General features: G+C 54.8%; 10 protein-coding genes across 10 annotated transcripts; 4 read left to right on the plus strand and 6 right to left on the minus strand.

The window, feature by feature from the left end:
* Positions 1–759: 759 nt before the first annotated feature.
* On the minus strand, positions 760–3582 carry CC84DRAFT_1131594 (heat shock protein-like protein). The gene is made up of 8 exons (XM_018175907.1): positions 3465–3582; positions 3359–3409; positions 3171–3297; positions 2952–3117; positions 2523–2902; positions 1763–2307; positions 1700–1706; positions 760–1644 (listed from the first exon to the last, which is right to left on the minus strand). Exons 1-8 carry the CDS (start codon positions 3505–3507, stop codon positions 1119–1121), a joined length of 1845 nt encoding a protein of 614 aa, XP_018029278.1. The 5' UTR covers positions 3508–3582; the 3' UTR covers positions 760–1118.
* Positions 3583–3819: 237 nt separating this feature from the next.
* CC84DRAFT_1131598 (UBC-like protein) lies at positions 3820–5135 on the minus strand. The gene is made up of 5 exons (XM_018175908.1): positions 4710–5135; positions 4644–4655; positions 4494–4581; positions 4120–4445; positions 3820–4069 (listed from the first exon to the last, which is right to left on the minus strand). The coding sequence occupies exons 1-5, from the start codon at positions 4734–4736 to the stop codon at positions 4064–4066; spliced, it is 459 nt and encodes a 152-aa protein (XP_018029279.1). The 5' UTR covers positions 4737–5135; the 3' UTR covers positions 3820–4063.
* A 250-nt stretch (positions 5136–5385) lies between these two features.
* On the plus strand, positions 5386–6826 carry CC84DRAFT_1169653 (uncharacterized protein). Its single transcript, XM_018179714.1, has 2 exons — positions 5386–6730; positions 6800–6826. Exon 1 carries the CDS (start codon positions 5760–5762, stop codon positions 6402–6404), a length of 645 nt encoding a protein of 214 aa, XP_018029280.1. The 5' UTR covers positions 5386–5759; the 3' UTR covers positions 6405–6730; positions 6800–6826.
* A 189-nt stretch (positions 6827–7015) lies between these two features.
* On the minus strand, positions 7016–7538 carry CC84DRAFT_409473 (uncharacterized protein). Its single transcript, XM_018186088.1, has one exon. The coding sequence runs from the start codon at positions 7377–7379 to the stop codon at positions 7053–7055; it is 327 nt and encodes a 108-aa protein (XP_018029281.1). The 5' UTR covers positions 7380–7538; the 3' UTR covers positions 7016–7052.
* CC84DRAFT_1264491 (uncharacterized protein) lies at positions 7463–10113 on the plus strand. The gene is made up of 6 exons (XM_018185313.1): positions 7463–7847; positions 7898–7996; positions 8071–8443; positions 8509–8896; positions 8946–9108; positions 9156–10113. Exons 1-6 carry the CDS (start codon positions 7697–7699, stop codon positions 9674–9676), a joined length of 1695 nt encoding a protein of 564 aa, XP_018029282.1. The 5' UTR covers positions 7463–7696; the 3' UTR covers positions 9677–10113.
* A 170-nt stretch (positions 10114–10283) lies between these two features.
* On the plus strand, positions 10284–11350 carry CC84DRAFT_1264492 (uncharacterized protein). The gene has a single exon (XM_018185314.1). The coding sequence runs from the start codon at positions 10371–10373 to the stop codon at positions 11247–11249; it is 879 nt and encodes a 292-aa protein (XP_018029283.1). The 5' UTR covers positions 10284–10370; the 3' UTR covers positions 11250–11350.
* Positions 11341–13673, minus strand: CC84DRAFT_409518 (alcohol oxidase). The gene is made up of 4 exons (XM_018186089.1): positions 13276–13673; positions 12862–13224; positions 12417–12814; positions 11341–12367 (listed from the first exon to the last, which is right to left on the minus strand). The coding sequence occupies exons 1-4, from the start codon at positions 13458–13460 to the stop codon at positions 11382–11384; spliced, it is 1932 nt and encodes a 643-aa protein (XP_018029284.1). The 5' UTR covers positions 13461–13673; the 3' UTR covers positions 11341–11381.
* A 938-nt stretch (positions 13674–14611) lies between these two features.
* On the minus strand, positions 14612–15736 carry CC84DRAFT_409539 (alpha/beta-hydrolase). The gene has a single exon (XM_018186091.1). The coding sequence runs from the start codon at positions 15584–15586 to the stop codon at positions 14711–14713; it is 876 nt and encodes a 291-aa protein (XP_018029285.1). The 5' UTR covers positions 15587–15736; the 3' UTR covers positions 14612–14710.
* Positions 15737–16456: 720 nt separating this feature from the next.
* Positions 16457–17461, minus strand: CC84DRAFT_409537 (uncharacterized protein). Its single transcript, XM_018186090.1, has 2 exons — positions 17373–17461; positions 16457–17235 (listed from the first exon to the last, which is right to left on the minus strand). Exons 1-2 carry the CDS (start codon positions 17400–17402, stop codon positions 16579–16581), a joined length of 687 nt encoding a protein of 228 aa, XP_018029286.1. The 5' UTR covers positions 17403–17461; the 3' UTR covers positions 16457–16578.
* Positions 17462–17643: 182 nt separating this feature from the next.
* Positions 17644–18316, plus strand: CC84DRAFT_1223231 (uncharacterized protein; the record flags this gene model as incomplete). Its single annotated transcript, XM_018183474.1, has 2 exons — positions 17644–18177; positions 18230–18316. The coding sequence occupies 2 exons, from the start codon at positions 17644–17646 to the stop codon at positions 18314–18316; spliced, it is 621 nt and encodes a 206-aa protein (XP_018029287.1).
* Between the last annotated feature and the right edge of the window lie 113 nt (positions 18317–18429).

Here is an 18429-nt window from a genome sequence, read left to right on the forward strand (position 1 = left end):
AAAGAGAACATCTTAATGCTTCATCTTGGTTGAAAATGTTCTTCCCACGCCAAATAATTGCAGTCGAGGCGAGGCACACCTTGCTGCATCATCATCATCAGGCTTTGTACTCCGCCAGAAGCACACCATTTCTCCGACCCCTCTCCTTTTGGCACTCCTCCGCGGCTTGCCCAGACGCGAGGCGAGGCACTCTATTTCTGCTTGTCGCGGCTATTTTTGGAGCCGAGCGAAAGGAGCCACATAGTTGGGTTTCTTCGACTCTTCGTGCACAAAACGACAGCACCGAGCCCGAGGAGACCATATGTTTGAATGACTGTAAATTGTGAAGCCCGAGAAGAACGCCACATTTCCCATGACCTGCGCATCTTCAACACTCTGTCCTTGGCTAGACGAACAGACCGGGGAGAGAGATACCATGAGCTGTCATGATATCCCACTTTGACACCCCCGAGAAGCACACCATAATTCCAACTTCTCAACCATAGATGATTGCCATCCAATTTTTAGATTGACCGGAAGAAGTCCATCATAGATTTGGACTTTGTTTTTGAGTGCACGAAATAAAGAGTGTGAGGAAGGAAAGCAACAGGCGTCAGGTATGATGGATTTTTAGACGAAAATATCGCATCGTAGTTGAGATGATAGTGTGGGCAAGGGTGCGTGGGAGAAAACGGAATGTTGCAGAGTCGACAACAGACAGCAGCAACATCATCGACGCGGTGGCTAGATGACAGCACGAGCGCAAGTACACGAGGAAGTGATTGAAAGTTCTCCGTTTCACCTAACATCTATCTACCTGACATTGACATATCCACCTCCGCCTCAGTCCAATACAAAGAACTCCATAACCTTTGTCATTTTGCAAGACATAAGGAGACGCATCGGCCGTCATATCCAGTCAATTGCAGTCGTCAGATCATGCTCGCAATACTTTTCCATCCCCAAATGCCGAAGATACAGTAGGGAAAACATGAGGAAAGCGCCAGACGGGAATAAAAACCGAATCTATCAGGATGCTGCACGCAAGGTCCAGCACGACCCCGCAGCCGCAACAGTCGCAGTCTGGTGAGTTGCGGCTGCGGCCACTCTTCCGAAACTTTCACCGCTGTGCGAGACGTTTACCGGGTGGAGAAGGCCTTGGTGACGACGCGCTTGAGGGCGAGCTCCTTCTTCTTGAGGTCCTCAGCGGGGGCATCCTCAATCTCGAGCTGGGCCATGGCGTCGCTGAGGGCCGACTCGATCTTCTCCTTCTGGCCGCGCTTCAACCTGATGGAAGTAGTGGGGTCGGAGACCATCTCCTCAACGCGGGAGATGTAGGACTCGAGCTGTTGTCGGGACTCAAACTTCTTGCTGAAGGCCTCGTCGCTGGTCTTGAACTTCTGGGCGTCGTTGATCATGTTCTCGATCTCGGTGGAGGAGAGCTTGCCGACGGCGTTGGAGATGGTGATGTTGGCGCTGCGGCCGGAGGTCTTCTCGGTGGCAGTGACCTTGAGGATACCGTTGACGTCGACCTCGAAGACGACCTCAAGGACGGCATCACCAGCTCTCATGGGAGGGATGGGTGCAAGGGTGAACTCACCCAGGGAGGTGTTGTCCTCGCAGTTGACACGCTCACCCTGGAAGACGGGGAACTGTACGGTTTGCTGGGAAACGTTAGCACATCTATGTCAAGATAGGTAGACAGGAATTGAATCGTACTTGGTTGTCTGGCAAAGAGTTAGCATATGATCATACGAAAATAGGTTTGGGAGAATTCTCTTACCGGCTACAGTGGTGAAGGTACGCTTCTTGATGGTGGGAACAGTCTGGCCACGGGGAACGACGGGAGCAAAGATGTTGCCCTCCATGGCAACACCGAGAGAAAGCGGAACAACGTCGAGGAGGAGGAGGTCGGCGGTGTCAGCGGACGTAGCCTTGCCGGAAAGGATACCAGCCTGAACAGCGGCACCGTAGGCGACAGCCTCATCGGGGTTGATGCTCTTCTCGAGCTTCTTTCCATCGAAGAAGTCGCTGAGGAGCTTCTGGATCTTGGGGATACGGGTGGAGCCACCAACAAGGACGATCTCATCGACCTTGTTCTTGGGGATGCCAGAGTCCTTCAACACCTGCTCAACAGGCTGGAGGGTACCGGCGAAAGCCTTCTGGTTCAAGTCCTCGAAACGAGCACGGGTGATGTTGGCGTTGAAGTCCTCACCATCGAAGAGAGAGTCAATCTCAACAGTGGTCTGGGTGGCGTTGGAGAGAGTACGCTTAGCGCGCTCGCAAGCTGTCCGGAGACGACGGAGGGCACGGGCATCGCCGGAGATGCTGCAACGAGTTAGCATGTGCTATTTGTACAACCGCAAGTGTCCATCAATTCTGTCCGTGCCCGCTTGATGTACCCTGGGGTAACACACAGCACCGAATGGAAGGCGCAGATTCGAGATAGTTTACGTTGCTCTGTTCTCTGCATAGTGCACCCTGAGGTAACACGCGGCATCGAGACTGAGGATCTGACACGTAGGAAAATGGGGCTAACTCACTCCTTCTTGGTCTTCTTTGTGAATTCCTTCTTGAAGTGGTCGAGGAGGTTGGTATCGAAATCTTGCCCGCCCAAGTGGGTGTCACCAGCGGTGGCCTTGACGGTGAAGACACCACCCTGGATGTGCAGGAGCGAGACATCGAAGGTACCACCTCCGAGGTCGTAGATGAGGACGTTCCTCTCCTTCTCAGACTTTCCAGAACCGAGACCGTAGGCGATGGCAGCAGCGGTGGGTTCGTTAATGATACGGAGAACGTTGAGGCCAGCAATGGCACCGGCGTCCTTGGTAGCTTGACGCTGGTTGTCGTTGAAGTAGGCAGGGACGGTGATGACGGCCTTCTCGACCTTCTTGCCGAGCTTGGTCTCAGCAATCTCCTTCATCTGCGGGGTATTAGCGGATTTTCACATTGGGCACTTAGACGATTCGTACCTTCACGAGAACCATAGCGGAGATCTCCTGGGGGGAGAAGTCCTTGGTCTCTCCGAGGTACTCGACCTGGACGCGGGGGCTACCGTTGGCGTCGATGATCTTGAACGGCCACGACTGGATATCCTTTTTGACGGTCTCATCCTCGAATCGGCGACCGATCAGACGCCTGCAGAAGGTCAGTACCGCACAAGCTGAGCGTTTGGACTGGTATTGTCATACTTGACATCGAAGACGGTGTTCTCCGGGTTCATAGCAGCCTGGTTCTTGGCCGCCTCACCAATCAAACGCTCCTCACTGGTGAAAGAGACGAATGAGGGGGTGGTGAAGCTACCCTGCTCGTTGGCAACTGCGCGCACGTTAGACAGTGGCTTCGTCGGAGGCGCGTTCGCGCGTTCGCGGAGACGTACTGATTTCGACATTGGTGCCCTCGTAGTTGGCGACGCAAGAGTAGGTCGTGCCTGGCGGTGTGTTAGCAAACTGTGCTGCGGGAAAAGAATTTCGGGATATGCGCACCAAGATCGATGCCAATGGCACCCTCATAGACTTCGTCGCTCATTGTGAGGATGTGTATGTGTTTTTTTTTGGAGAGGGGTGGAGAGGATGGGGAGGGGTTGTGCGGGCGAGAAAAAGGCTCTAAAAGGCGAACTTTTCAAAATTATCCAACGCGTTAGCTCGTTGGATAATTCTTGGCAATCGCTTATCGACAACACGTGCCGAGGCGAGCCCTACACCGCGCAGTCTTCTACAACGTTGAACTACTGCTTTGCCGGATTGCGAAACATGAGACCGCAGACTGTACTTTGTTCACGATCGCAACACCGGGACAAACAAACAACTCCAGCATATTGTCAAACAGCGATGATAGTCGGCGCAACATGAACAGCAATGTTGCGAGCATTCAAAGTATCTGCACAGTCTATTATGAGAGACAAAACGCCTTGCGGTCCATTGCGGACTCTGTTGGTAGTCCCTCAATCCCCCGACGCCAGTTGCCGCCGGGTGAAAAAATGCATCCTGAAAATATCATAGCGCCTTATTGCCACCAACCATGGACCCTGAAAAATATGTCTCCTTCGGAAGCCAGCACCAGGCAAGGCTTTCTCTAGTTCCGTTTATACCTAGTTGTCATCAGCTTTGCAGATCGAAGTACAAGCCGGACGAGACCCACAGAGTTGTCGTGGAAGACGAAGTTAATGTCTCTCGGCCTCTGCGTGTTTGACCGAACGAAGGCTTCGTCACCCGGCGGTCGCTCGTTCTTTGTATTGCTCGTCAACATGCTTTGCAGGCTGACGCACACACTCTCTACGTTATGGACCGGTGACCATCCTTGACGATCAAGTAGGTCGAGACATATGATGCCATTTGAGTAGATATGTGGATGAATGGGTATCGGATGCGTCTCGTCGCGGACGAAGACGACCTCGGGCGCCTCGATCGGGTAGCTTTGGCTGAAGGTGAACTTCAATCTATAGGTCTCTCCTTTGTATATCGGATCTGCAATGCTTAGTGATGGTAGGTCAAAGTGCTGTGAGCGAAACCCACTCTCGTCCATGACCTGTATGTCCATGAGCCAATCTCGGAAGTCATCCGCTTTCACGAGCGTTATGCCAGGCGGGAGCTTGTCCTGCAGCTGTGCGCACGACATCTTAGTGACAAGTTTCATCGGCGACTGTGGAACGGCACATGTCGTACCTTGGTGAGCTCCTAGTTATGTTGTGAGTACTTGCTGCAGACTGGTAGGCTACTATAGTGACATACCTTTCCAAGTCTCTTCGACGCAAACATGTTGACTTTCACGTCGGCTTGCGCCGCGATTGTGGGAGTGGGTAGTGCTGCGCAACGCTGTCGCGGAACTCGTCGCCTGCGCGGTGCTTCGCGTTGTTTGGCGGGGTAAGGTCGCGGCGGCGACGACTGCGGCGGGGTTGGTTAAACGTGGAGAGTGGGCATGCGAAGCTGAGTACAGGTGAGACAACCGAAGAGAGTGAAGAATACCGAGTTTATATGAAGCTATCCGAGCTGCCGTTTGCGCTTGCGAAGCTTTGGTGACACCGCCACGACTGCCAGGTTCCTTGCTTGCTTGAGCTCAGCCTGGGGCTACTCGCAGGTGCTACTGCGGCGCTATGCACATGCCTCGCGGCCCTGTTCCACTCTCGATTGTGGCTGCCTTCTGCCCTTCCATCATGTGCATGCGATGACGGATAGTTAGTTCCGCTGGGCAGCGGCCAAGGCAAGTGCTACATGCTCCCACAGTTGTATCCAGCCGGTAGTAGCACCCAGTCTATATTTCTTCCTCGTTCGCAAAGGAAGAACAAAAAACATCCGTCCCAAATGCGCCTGCATGTCTGGTAGTCTCATCGAGTGTTCATGCGACACGTGATTGGCGCTTGGCAGTCGACTTGAAGCACCAGCACGTCGTCGCCTTGCCCACTCCCGCCCCCGCTCGACGAGATTCGCAGTCGACAAGATCGCAGCAACACAATGTTTTTACGATTGCGACGACGCCCATGCCGCTGATGATCGACCGAGCAGCGTGCACGATGCCGCGATTCGCGGGCCCGCAGTTCTCACTGTAACCCCTCGAATGAACGACCCCACTGACTGGCGCCGGCCGCACACGCTTTCAAGGGCAGCGACTCATACCCTAAATCATCGGAATGAATACCCATGGATACCCAAGTCACATGCGCAATGACGGCACGCTTGTTACTCGGGGCGAGCGCTGCAGACGAGGACAAGCCGATGGTAAAGAAAGAGGTTCGGGCTTTCCATAGGAACAGTGCGGCTATGGGTATACTGGAGCTCTGTTGAATGAGAGTGCAATGCAAGAGACGGTCTCAGATTGCAAATAGATGCATAGGAGGACGGCACTTGTCCGGCGATGGCTACGCGATCCATCCTAGCAACGTCTATCCAAATCGTGAAGCAGCCGTGGCCTTCTTATGCCATAAGGAATGGCCATATAGCGCAGGAGAACACGGAATATCACCGACCAAAGATGCCAAAAATGCGCACGGTGTGTCTTTGGATCTAGAAGTCTTGTGCCGCGCCGTGCACTCCTTCCATTTCGGTTCTCTGGCTACACACTTCCCAAACACAGAAGCACCTTTGGATTACGCTACGGTCATCATGCAAGCCATTCCAAAGACACGGCATGCGCATTCCTTGCTATGTAACAGAGTCAGCCTCACACCGTCAGTCGGTCTCTCTCCGTTCCAGTACTGTTCCCAGCTGCAGTCAAGATCCATGCATCAATCCCTCATTCATGACATGCCTCCCCATTGTCAGTATCCGAAGGCAGGCGGTTCTACCTCATGCCGTTTCGCGAACATGCAGGAGTTGCAGCTAGACCACAGCCATAGCACGCGCGACTTTCTATCCTACTCAGGCACGGTCCATGTGGAGTCACCATTGGATACTCCTTCTCCAACATGCGGCTGTCATAAAGGTGCTTAATGCACTTCATATATGGGCACCCACAAGTCTTATCGCATCCCCGACACACTTCGAGTACCGTAGGAATTTGGACCTGACTCTGAGTCCCTCTGCGTGAAGCAAAAGACCATGCAGCCCTCAGAAGGCGGTCCACTCCTAGACAAAACAAGCTGCGGTTCTCCAGCAAGCGAGATAAGTCACTCAGTTGTCAGGTTTTCAGGGCCAAATGAAGGAAAGACAGCTTCTCAGGGCATTCTGCATGTATGTGTTGCTTTATGGGTCCCTAGACTGGGGGACATTCTCATGTATAACTGTAACAAGGTCATGTGGATCGGATCTAGTGTAAAGTAAGTGACAAACATCTCCGGAGGCGGTCAACCGGATCCATCAGTGTACAAGCTAATTAGAATGCTTAGTAACTCAATGCAATCGAATCTCACTCTACATGCATGATGGCTTTCCCGTTTCTCGCATGCTCTGGATAGAAAGTTTGCTACGGGATATGGGCGTGCTGTCTTCCATTCACAAACAGCTTTGGCGACAATCCGCTAACAAAACTCGCAGATCGACATCTGAAAGAAAGAAAGCCATATGAATTTCCAGAAAGCGACTCACCCTCTTGACCATGGAGTATACATTGCTGCACGCATTTCCCATCAGCTAGGCGGTTCATCCCAAGAACCTCAACACCAGATTCGCCACATCTAAAGCTGTGCATTTTGGCAGGCAGATTCCTCCTAAGGTCTTGTCCGATCGCACTCTGGGCTTCGCCAGCAAAGTAACGGAAGCTCCCAGCAAGTTCAATATCTGCCCATCGGCCGGGCCGAGGCGCAGAACAAGGGGGCAGAAGCTCGTCGCACGGATCCTCGCACTAAGGCTGCCAACCTTCGCAGGAAGCTGTGGACGCGCACGCAAGCCTGCAACAACACAAACGAGCCCAGGCTGCAACACCGCAAAAAGAGGCACGGAGCTTAAGCTACTTTCCAAGATTCGCATCCCACTTGCTTGGTTCTACTGGGGCCAATACAGCGTGTTTGCGAGGCTGCGAGGCGTTGCGCACGTGACCCAAGAGCTGCCCTGCCAGGTCTCGGGTCAACCGCAGCCTCTCTCTAAAAAAGCGCGCTGCGGGCACGCTCTTCATCCCCCACTCACCGAACAACCCATCCAACGCCATCGCGTACCATCACCACAACCGACGCGCCATCAACTCCAAAACATTCTCGACGCGCCCCACCTTCCCGGCGAGCAATTCGCGCCTTCAGCCTCCACCCACGCGTCGTCACCACGGTCGCACCGTAAGCACAATCAGCACCATGGCTGAAGAGGCCGCTACACCCGTCACCGTCGATGCTACCAAGGCTGTCGACGAGCCGACGCGTCCCGTCGACGCTGCAGAGCCTGCAACGACCGCTGAGGAGAAGCCGTCGGACAGCGGTGACGTACCCGCAGACGCGCCTGTCCATGGTAACCTATGTCGCGTGAAGCTTTCTCCTTCCGTAGCTGACTGATCCCAGACCAAGCACCTGAGGCTGCCGCCGCGACCGCCGACCAAGCCGCCAAAGACGATGCGACCGACGCGAAGCCCGATGCAGCAGCAGCAGAGGGTAGTGGAGGTGAGCCCAGGCTCAAACACCTCGTTGAGCCGCAGGCTTGACTGGAGCAGCTCGCATTGCTAACACACTGGCAGATGCCGCCGCTTTTGAAGCATTGACGGCTACGAATGGCACCCCGGCCTCTAGCAAGAAGGCAAACAAGGGACGCAAGTCCGCCGGGGGTGTCCCCGAGCACAAGGGCAAGAAGACGCCCAACAAGAAAGGCAAGAAGGAGGTCAAACTAAATCTGAATACAAAGCCGGGTGATATGTGGATGGTCGCCATGCGCGGTTACCAGCCGTGGCCCGTCGTCGTCGCCGATGAGGACATGCTGCCCGAGTCGCTGCTCGCAAAGCGTCCGGTCAGCGCCATACGCATCGATGGGACATATCGCGAAGATTTTGAAGAAGGTGGCAAAAACGCCAAAGACCGGCGATACGCTGTCATGTTCCTGGGCACAAACGAATTGTGAGTGAGACACATCTACCGGAGTTTTAGATATCTTTACGAACACGCACTAATCACTTTAAAAGTGCATGGCAACCGAACACCGATCTAATACCGTTCGACCTCGACGCAATCAAAAAGGAGGTTGAATCCGGAAATTCTGCGAAGAAGAATAAGCAATTGTGGGAAGCGTTCCAGATTGCGGCTGAGGGTCACGACCTGAACTACTTCAAAGATGTCCTCGTGAGCCACGAGCAGGCCATACAAGAGGACGACCTGATAAAGGAGGCGAAGCGCGAGGAAAAGGCAGAGAAGGCTGCTAAAAAGGCGGCCAACAAGCGCAAGAGTACCGCTGCCGTGGACGACGAGGATGTTGAGATGGGAGACGCCGACGACACAACTGCAGCCTCTGCGAAGAAGGCCAAGCCTTCAAAGAAGCGCAAGAAGGAGGATAGCGACGGCGATGATGAGAAGGTAAGCTTGAAACCTAGGAACAGTGGCCAGCGACTAATTTAACTAACAGCCTGCAAAGACTCCAAAGACTACGCTGAAACTAACCACCAAAAAGACGCCTGCTAAGGAATCTAAGAAGTCCAAGGCGGCTGCGAAAGAGGACTCTGAGCCAGCCCAGCCCGAGGAGCCGCCGATGACTGAGGAGGAGCGTCTAGAAAAGCGTAAGAAGACAGGTATGGCGTTGATACTAATGCATAAAACCTCCAGCTAATGCGAACAGTCCTCTACCTCCGCCATCGCCTGCAGAAAGGCTTCCTTACTCGCAACCAGCCACCAAGGATCGAAGACATGTCAGCTATGTCCGGATATATGGCTCAACTCGAAGAGCTTCAGAGTCTCGAGCCTGAGATTATCAAAGAGACCAAGGTCCACAAGGTCCTGAAGGGCATCTTGAAACTCGGCTCGATTCCCCGGGATGAGGAGTTTAAGATCACGTCGCGCTCGCATGAGCTGCTCACCAAGTGGGGTACCCTGTCTGGGGGAGAGGACGCCGCCGACGAGGCCGCAGCACCTGCCACGAACGGTATCAAGCCCGAGGAGAAGAAAGCTGAATCGCCCGCAGAGGAGAAGAACGAGGAGATCGCACCCGCCGTCACTGAGGAGGCGAAGCCGAAGGATGCCGATGGGGACGTTGCGATGGCTGAGTCTGCTCCAGAGCCCAAGGAGGATGCACCGGTGGCTGAGACCAATGGTGACGCTGAAGCCGAAAAGGCAGAGGCTGCTGTGGATACTGTGGCTTAGTGGAAAGTTCGTTGGTCCCCCCATCGAAACGGTCCTCTCGACCTGGCATGCGATCTTTCCCACCTTTTCTTAGCAGATGCGATTCCTCGACTTAGCACCTGACCTATTTGCTCTCGATCTCGATCCTTCCTGGTTGTGGAGTTCTCGGCTTTGTTTGAGTCTTGCCTGGGTCTCTGCAACGACCTGGAAGGCGGCTCCAACCTTTGATTCCGCCTGCTAGAAGAGCAGGCGGGTCGTATACATGTGTACATATTTGACGCACACGGATGAACGGGCAGGCGAATGGATGGGCGGAAGGATGGTTTTCGGAGCAGTCTACGATATGAGGCGATGGATTTGCTGGAAGCAAGCGTGCGTGCGAGCGATATTCTTCGAGTATTAGTACGGCCATGGAGTCAGCGAAAGTAGCCTGTGCAGATATTAAAATTGTTCTACCTAACAATGCAGACCGCGAGGGTGCCTCCCGGGGTACTCAGAACTGTCCACGCTGAGAGATCAAAACGACTATAGGCAATTGCATGTAGGACACGACTTTGGGTGGTTCGTCCGATTTCGCCCGCGGGCTACAAAACATCGTGTCAGGGAATCTAGGCAACCGTCAAACGATACCTTCCCTAACATATCTAACACAGATAGCCACATTCTTTCAGCAATCAAACGCGACCCTCACACAGCATCTTCAACCCACGCCACCATGTCCTCATCAGCGCGCCTCCTCCTCCTCCCCCGCGAACTCCGCAATCGCATCTACACGTATCTCACGCACCCCCTCGACTTCACCTGGCACCGCGGCATCCAGCACACCCCACCCACCGCGCGCCCCTCAACCCCCGTCCCCGTCCGCATCCCCGCCTGCCCCCTCGCCTACGTCTTCCTCATCCACCCCCTCATCACCGCAGAGTACAAGGAATCCTGCCTACCCCATCTCGAAGCCGTGCTCAACCCGCCGGGCTTCCACGCGCTCGAGGACTTGGTCGAGGGCGGGAGAGATGTCAAGGTGTTACAGCGTGTGAGACACGTCACGCTCTTCGTGCAGCTGCACGCGCGGAGTACGGGGGCGAGTCTGGACTGGGGCGACCAGCTCCAGCTACTAGGCGATGTGGTGACGTACATGGGTGGTGCAGGGGGGCTGAAGACGCTGCGTGTGGCGGTACGGCAGCATTTTCTTGGGGTGGGGCCGACGGTCGGCGAGGCGGAGTTAGATGGGATCTTGGAGGGGGTTGTGGCACTGAGGGGGGCTGCTGGTGGTGAGGACGAGGGGTTTCTGCCGGAGATGCCGGGGCGGGTTGGGGGTTTGGGGATGGTGCAGAGGGGGGAGGGGCTGAGTGTTGGGTTTGGGGGGTTTGTGGGGGGTGGAGGGGCGGGGGTCAGACATGCGGTGAGGAAGGTGGGCGTGTGTGTGTATGCGTGTGGGGGCGAGAGGTGGGAGAGGAGAACGTGGAGGAGAGAAGAGGTGATCAGGAGGTGGCCAATGCGGGCGTATGTGGAAAGTATCAGAGAGGTTGTGGGAGAGGAGAGGGCGGCGTGGTTGATGAAGCTGCCGTATGAGATGGTTGAGTGGGTGGAGAGGTGAGGTGAAGGGGCAAGTCACATGGACCAGAGACATGGGCCGCAAGTCCTAGCCTGACGACTTTAGCTCACTGAAGAGATATAGATTAGATTATTAGTATGTCTAAGTTACGAAAGCTTCCCAGCTGGGCAGTGTCTAGTTCCCCGCCGTGATCTCCGCAGCGATCTTCTCCGCAAGCGCATACACAGTTGACTGAGGATGTCCCGGAGGAAGGAAGGGGAATGCGCTAGCGTCAACAACACGCAGGTTTTCCACGCCAAACACACGTGCCTTGCTATCTACCACCGCCATACTGTCCTCCTTCTTACCCATCTTGCAGGTCGAAGACGCGTGCCATACAGTCATAAGGCTCGACCTGATGACGTCCAAGATCTCTTGGTCGGTCTGCTTGTCAAGCCCAGGGAATGCTTCCTTATCGCCGACGCGGATGGATCGGAGCTCCGGTGTGTCCCAGACCTCGCGCATGCGGCGATACCACGCGATAGCGACCTCCTGATCACCCGGGTGCGTCAGCCAGTTGGGGTTGATGCTCGGGGGAACAAGAGCATCCGCGCTCTTGATCGTTACATTGCCCCGAGATAGCGGCGCCACAAGCGCGCCCAAGTTCGTCGCGTACTGCTTCCCATCGAGCGGCTGCTGGAGCACTGGGAATGCAAAGTCGCCTATGTACCCGTTGCCAGAGATGTGCTCGACCTCGGGCCAGTCGTCCGCAAACCAGTTCAGCGCATCCCTTGTCGCCTGCGTGAAGTTCTGGCGGTACTTATCCGGCAGCTTTTCCCAGCCGAGAAACTCGACGACGTTGGAGCTGAGGGGGCCCTCGGCTTTGGTGGTGTACTGCAGGAGGGCCTGGGTCAGCGCAAGTGGGTCGTGTAGCGTCTTATCGAGTGTGGGGAATGCGACTTGGTAACTGGGCCCAAAGAGAATATGGTCCCACATGTTTTGGCCGACGCCCTCGAGAGCGGATACAACGGGGATCTTGAACTTCTCAAGGGTAGCGCGAGGGCCGACGCCGGAGACCATTAGGAGCTGTGGAGACTGGAAAGCACCGGCAGAGAGGACGACCTCCTTGCGCGCTTTGATGTTGTATGTTGGAAGAGCGCCGATGAGGCTCGCCTTGACGCCTAGGATCATCAGTACAAGATGAGTTGGATAAGCCTCTACGACACGTACCAGTCGCTTTCTTTCCATTGAAGACAATCTTCTTCACCATAGTTTGAGTGTAGACCTTGAGTCTCTTGCCCGTAGATCCCGCCTTGGCCTGATAAACATACGACGCAGACGAGCTACGCGTCTGGTCCGATGCCCGGATGGTTGACTGGGAGTAGTGGTAGCCCATCAAATCACCGCTGGAGAAACCGAGCGTCCGCTTCATTCCAACAGACTGGAGTCCCTTTTCCAACCACGTTGCCCATATGGAGACGAAATTGGTGTATCCAACCTGGACAGGACCCCCTTCATTGGAAAATGCACTAGAATCATACTGCGTCGACGCATTACTGCGGCGTTTTTGATTGTCAGGAGGTGTGAAAGTAACGCTCTTCTCAAAGTACGGCATAAATTCGTCCAGCCTGTCCACGTCAGTTGATCACCGCACAGATCAGTCTGCGAAACTCACTTGTAGCTCTCATCCCCAACAGCATCAGCCCACTGCTCATACGAGCCCTTGGAGCCCCGATGATGGATCATGAAGTTGAGCGCAGACGAGCCACCCAGGCACTTCCCCCGCGCATAGTGGATCCGGCGATTATTCGCGCCCGCCTGCGGTTCTGTCTCGAATTGCCAGTCCACCGTCGGCACCGCATCAATGAACGAGCTGCCGATGCCGAAGAACGCACCCGCGGGCGTGGAGCCCAGCACTGGCTTGCCGAACTCATAAAATATCCCAGCCTCAATGATAGCAACCGTAAAGCCCGCTTCGGCAAGGCGCACGCCGATGGCGTTGCCCGCGGTGCCGCCGCCGACGACTACATAGTCGTATCTGAGTCACAACGTGTCAGAGGCAATAGACAAAAGAATCTATAACACTTACTCCTGGTCCGCGCCAAGGATGCCTCCAAGACCACCTAGCACACCATTCACGATGCCCTGGCCCGATAGCACAGATCCGGTGACATCGAGTAGAGGATTGAGAATAGATCCCAAGGGGCCCGCTTTCGCTCCTCCGAACAAAATAATTGCAGAAACGAACGAAACCAACCGAAGGAGTGACATCATTGCGAAAGACTCGCAAGAGAATGGTAAGCGTTGGAGCTCTCTCAGGTGTTATCGGCTGGGTGAAATCATTTAAGACAACGGGGTATGCGAGTTATTCGGGGCTTTCAAACAAACGCGCCTCGACGGGCTGGGCAGGGTTGCGAAAATCGTCATTTCGAAGACGTGCGGGAGGGAGGGGAGGCAGGCACGGTGGTTTGAATCCTTGTAGCGTGCATCCTACGCCTTGCCTTTGAGGGGACAGAGCAGAAACCGCATTGGCCCAGAGTTGGGATTCGCAAACAGAATTTCCTGTTGCAGTAAAATCAGCGCTACCATGATCCAAATCGTCGGGCCTACCTCTGTATGAATCCAAATCATCTGGGTACACTGGTTGCGGCCTGTACGGGCACTGTCTTTAAGTGATGTACCTGCTGTTCTGAAGGGTCGCTCAAATGATCAAAGTAACGGAGAAGATCTCAATACTACCTGTGGCAGCATGCCTGAGGCTTACCTTTCGGAGGCTCCATGAACGCGGGCCATTTGTGAGTGCAAGGGTGCATGTGGGGTCTTCTGGGGTGTTACGCACGGTCGCAGGGAGGTTTTTCGAGAACGGACCCCAACCGCAGCCCATAAGTTTGAGAGCCAGTCTCTCCAGGGACGCAACTCTCCAGATAGAAAGGTCCACCGCGTATCGAAATATAGTCGTGCGCTTCACTGTAAGTTCATAATTTGGCATGTTGCGTGAAATAGCCAGGCAAGGCTGAGGCTTGCCGAGAGAAAGAGGAGCGGTGCAAATCACGACCTCATTTGGTCGACAGTGATACGGCTGCTGCCGTGTCACGGCGTAAAGGGGACTTGGCGCAGCACGACGCCGCGCGTATTGCCTATTTTGATTTGTCTTCTTGCAGGTCCTAACTGCATTGAGGGCCAAGCTTCAAAGAGAGCGTGGTCTGTCTTCTCTAAGATGCGAATTGTGCACGATACAAATGCGGAGTGACGCGTAAGAGTGATGGATCGTTTGGGGGCGAGGCCTATGTGGGCCAGTGCGCGCCTGACAGCTGCTTCAGGACGCCCCGCGCCATCAGATTGGCCAAGCGCATTCTCCTGGGTAGCTAAGATGGACCATTGGATTGAGAGCAAAGTGTAGTGACGTGTGAATTTCTAGATATTACATCTGATTCCAGTAGCACTCGTTGTGCGTCTCTACTTGGGATCATAGCTACTTGATTGTGAATACCTGTGGGATGTCCCTTGCTCCACCGTAGATATCATCATACTATCCTCTTCCTACTCAAGAAGTCCAAGATAATCCCCGCAATTGCACCGGTATGACTCTCCACCGCAAAATGTCCCGCATCCAACAAGTTAATCTCCGCACCAGGTAAGTCTTTCTTGTACGCATCCGCGCCAACAGGCGGGAATATGATGTCGTTCTTCCCCCACGCCGTCACCAGCGGGACCTGGCTCTCCCTAAACCAGTCCTGCACCTTCGGATACAGCTCTAAATTCGTGCGATAATCATATAACAAGTCTAGCTGAATATCAAACACACCCGGCCGCTCGAGCAGCGCCTGGTCCAGCGTCCAGGACGCAGGGTCGAGGGCGGACGGGTCGGGCTCGCCATCGATGTATTGGCCTTTTGTGCCAGTCTGCAGGAAAGGGAGCAGCGCGGCGCGCGCATCAGCACTATTGTTCGTGGACCAGAGCGTGCGGATGGGGTCCCAAAATGCGCCCAGGCCTTCAGCATACGCATTCCCGTTTTGCGCGATGATGGCGGATACGCGCTCAGGTTGCTGGAGGGCTAGCCTCAGACCGACGGGCGCGCCATAGTCGAAGATGTAGATCGCATACTTGGCAGGGGGATCGTGGATTTCAGACAGGAAAGTGGAAATTGTCGCGGCGATGTTGTCGAATGTGTATGTGTAGCTGGAGGACACGTTCGTGAAGCCGAAGCCGGGGAAATCGGGGGCGATGACGCGATATGTGGGCGCGAGGAGGGGGATGAGATTGCGGTATTGATGGGATGAGGAGGGAAAGCCATGGAGGAGGACGATGGTGGGGGCGCTGGGGGACCCAGATTCACGGTAGAAAATGGATTCGCCGGTGGAGAGGGCGAGGATACGGGTTATGGTTGTGAGGAGGGTCATGGTGGGATGGGGACGTGGGTCGCTGCTCAGGTTCAAGTAGTGAACCTTGAGGATTTCGGTGGTATTGTTCGGAGTGTTGTTGATGCATCACCCTATGGAAATGTCCAGGTCTTTTATATCTCTTTGCAAAACACCATTCCAAATGCGAGCTCTCACACCGTTGAGCGTTCTGTACCAAGCCGTCACCAAGAATTGCGTTCAAGCCCTATTGTCACTTGGACCTGGGTAGTCGAAGACTAGAGCCCGCATCCGGTAGTAATCATTTACTTAAGCAGGCTGACCAAGACCGTTCTATGTCGCAATGTTGGAGGTAAGACGCCGCTGCATTCTCATTGGCTTTCCTCCTATGGTAGAAGTACACACCGCTAGCGTATTGCAGCTGCTGACGATTACTCAACCCATTGCGCCATACCCCAGACCCGCGAACGCGAATGGGGTCCGCGGCCGGGATATGACTAAGATTCGTGGAAGTAGGTACATGCGTGTCCAAGAAAGGCTGCTGCAATAACAGTCAATTCCGCCATATCCGCAGTCATTTGCGATTTCGTTTGAGCGATGCGCTTGCCAGATGTAGTTATTGCCCGACGAAGGTCGTTGCCAATACTCTGCATCGCTATCCCAGAGTCAGCTTTCGAAGGCATGTTTGGAATCAACGCAGTTGCGGAATCAAAGTGTGCATATTTCAGAGAGAAGATTTTGGCTCGACCTTGACTGCCCCTCGGCGACGAAAGAACCAGCCTGCAGGGCAGGCAGCTTCCTCCTTCACCCGGTTCAGTCTCCGACTAAGGATGACGATACAAGGGTTTTCATCATTGCTGGTGTGTTTCACAGAGAGATAATGAATGAGTACGTACCCTGTATTCAGGTTTTGGGCATATGCTGATGCACGCCGTGATCATGTTTCCAGGTCTTCATATTGCCCTGGGCTCATGCCATCCGGGAACGCAGTCATGCCCAATTGTGTTGTGCGATTTTCATGCCGCATATGCCTCTCAATAGTCCAGGTCGACCGCGTCTTCCTTCTGGGCATCTGGCCCGTTCGCCTGATGCCACGGATCCCATTCGTCGCTCTCCTCGTCCTGCTCGTGCTGCGCCTGCTGCTCGGCCGTACGTCTGGCTTGTTTCGCTTCTCGTTCCTGCCTCTTGCGCTCCTCTTTCTTCCTTTCGCGGTGATTCTTCCTGTTCTTCTGTCTGTTCTTCGCATTCCTGGCGCGAGTCTTCGCGCTCGTCACCGCCCACTTTTGCTGAGGCTGCTCAACTGGTGGAGCCTGAGTCTGGTCATCGTCGTCTGAGCTGATAGACATGGGCGTGCTCTGATCAGATGCCGGGCTGGCTGCGCGCGCGGATGTTGCTCCGGGCAGCGCTGTCACATTCTCCGTGTCGACTTGCGGGGTGTGGGCGTCGAAGATTGGCTCTCCGGCTTCTTTGCGTCGTCTCCGTTCGAGCAGGATGCGCTGGATCTCCGAGTGTCGAAATATGGCGATCTCTTCGTCGGTGAGGGTACGCTTCACGCCGTCTTCGTAGTAGCCGAGCCCGTCGTCGCCTTCGTCATAGTATTCATGCTGCGCTGCATGGTCCACTGCCTGAATGTGGTGCTCGGGAGTAGGCGCGCTGGGGAAATGTTTCCCATGAAACTGACGGAGGTCATCCTGTCGACACTATCAGCAATGCATCTTCTGCAGAATAGTAAAGCTTCCGAAGATGTCGGACTGTGGATTGCGAACCAGGGCAACACATGTATATCTTCTCACCCCAGTTTGGAGCGGCATAGAGCACATCTACTTACCTCCGTGACGGTAGGGATTGGAAGCTCCATGGATGTGCACGAGCAGCATGAGGGCAAGATGGACGTTTGGGTGCTGACGCGTGTCGAGGCGAGCGAGAACACAAGTCACGAACTTTGGCGCAGGCATTCACGCGATCACGGGACGAGAGGCGGACGGGGCTTGGCGTAAGGGCCGAGTCTGGGGAAATGACGTCTGCATCTACACCCCTCCAAGCGCACCACCACCTGTCGACGCCCCACCTGCAGCCAACTACTGCATTCACGCTCCACCATGAAACCCGCTTCGATTTTCGCCTATCCCGCTGCCACCGCCTGTCTCATTGTCGCTGCCTCCGGTGCGCCCCGGCCCCTCAGCGACATTATCAAAGCATTCGACATTCACCAGCTGCCTTTCCTCACCAACCCTCTGCCTAACATGCCTTCCGACGAGTCCGTCTCCACCGGCGTCATCATATCCGACGTAATCGGCAAGACGCAAGCCATCGCCATCTTCTCCGGCCTTACACGCGACATCGACCCCGTGTCGGGCCGCCTGGACGATGCATCCCAGAACGCGACCGTCTTGGCACCCGACAACAGCGCGATGAAGAACCTGCAAAGGAAGCCGTGGGAAGACGCCGAGGATTATGAGGCGTTCGGTACGGAGGCATACAAGGGGCAGGACGGAGAAGACCGCGCGCACAAGAACCTGCGAAGATTTGTAGAGAAGCACATTGTACCCGAGAGCCCGTGGGAAGAGGGCAAGAAGGTCAAGACCCTACACGGTAACGAGATCTGGTGGGAGACAAAAGAGGGGAAGAAGAAAGTACGGTTCGGCCGCTCGGAAAGCTTGGCATTCCTGCTGACAGCGTCAACAGATCCAGCCCGCCAACATCGAAGTTACAAGCGTTGCTGACAAAGTGTCCAACGGTGAGGTTTGGGTAATCGGAGGCTCTCTGGTGTGATGGTTTGACACCATGGTATACCATATTTGGCGTTTTTGTTTTGCCTAGACGCGTGCGAATGGGTAGTGGGATGTTCCACGCGGAGCTTTCGCTGTTCGAGCTTAGATACCATC

The sequence above is a fragment of the Paraphaeosphaeria sporulosa genome (assembly GCF_001642045.1).
Source record: "Paraphaeosphaeria sporulosa strain AP3s5-JAC2a unplaced genomic scaffold CC84scaffold_16, whole genome shotgun sequence".
Classification (NCBI taxonomy): domain Eukaryota; kingdom Fungi; phylum Ascomycota; class Dothideomycetes; order Pleosporales; family Didymosphaeriaceae; genus Paraphaeosphaeria; species Paraphaeosphaeria sporulosa.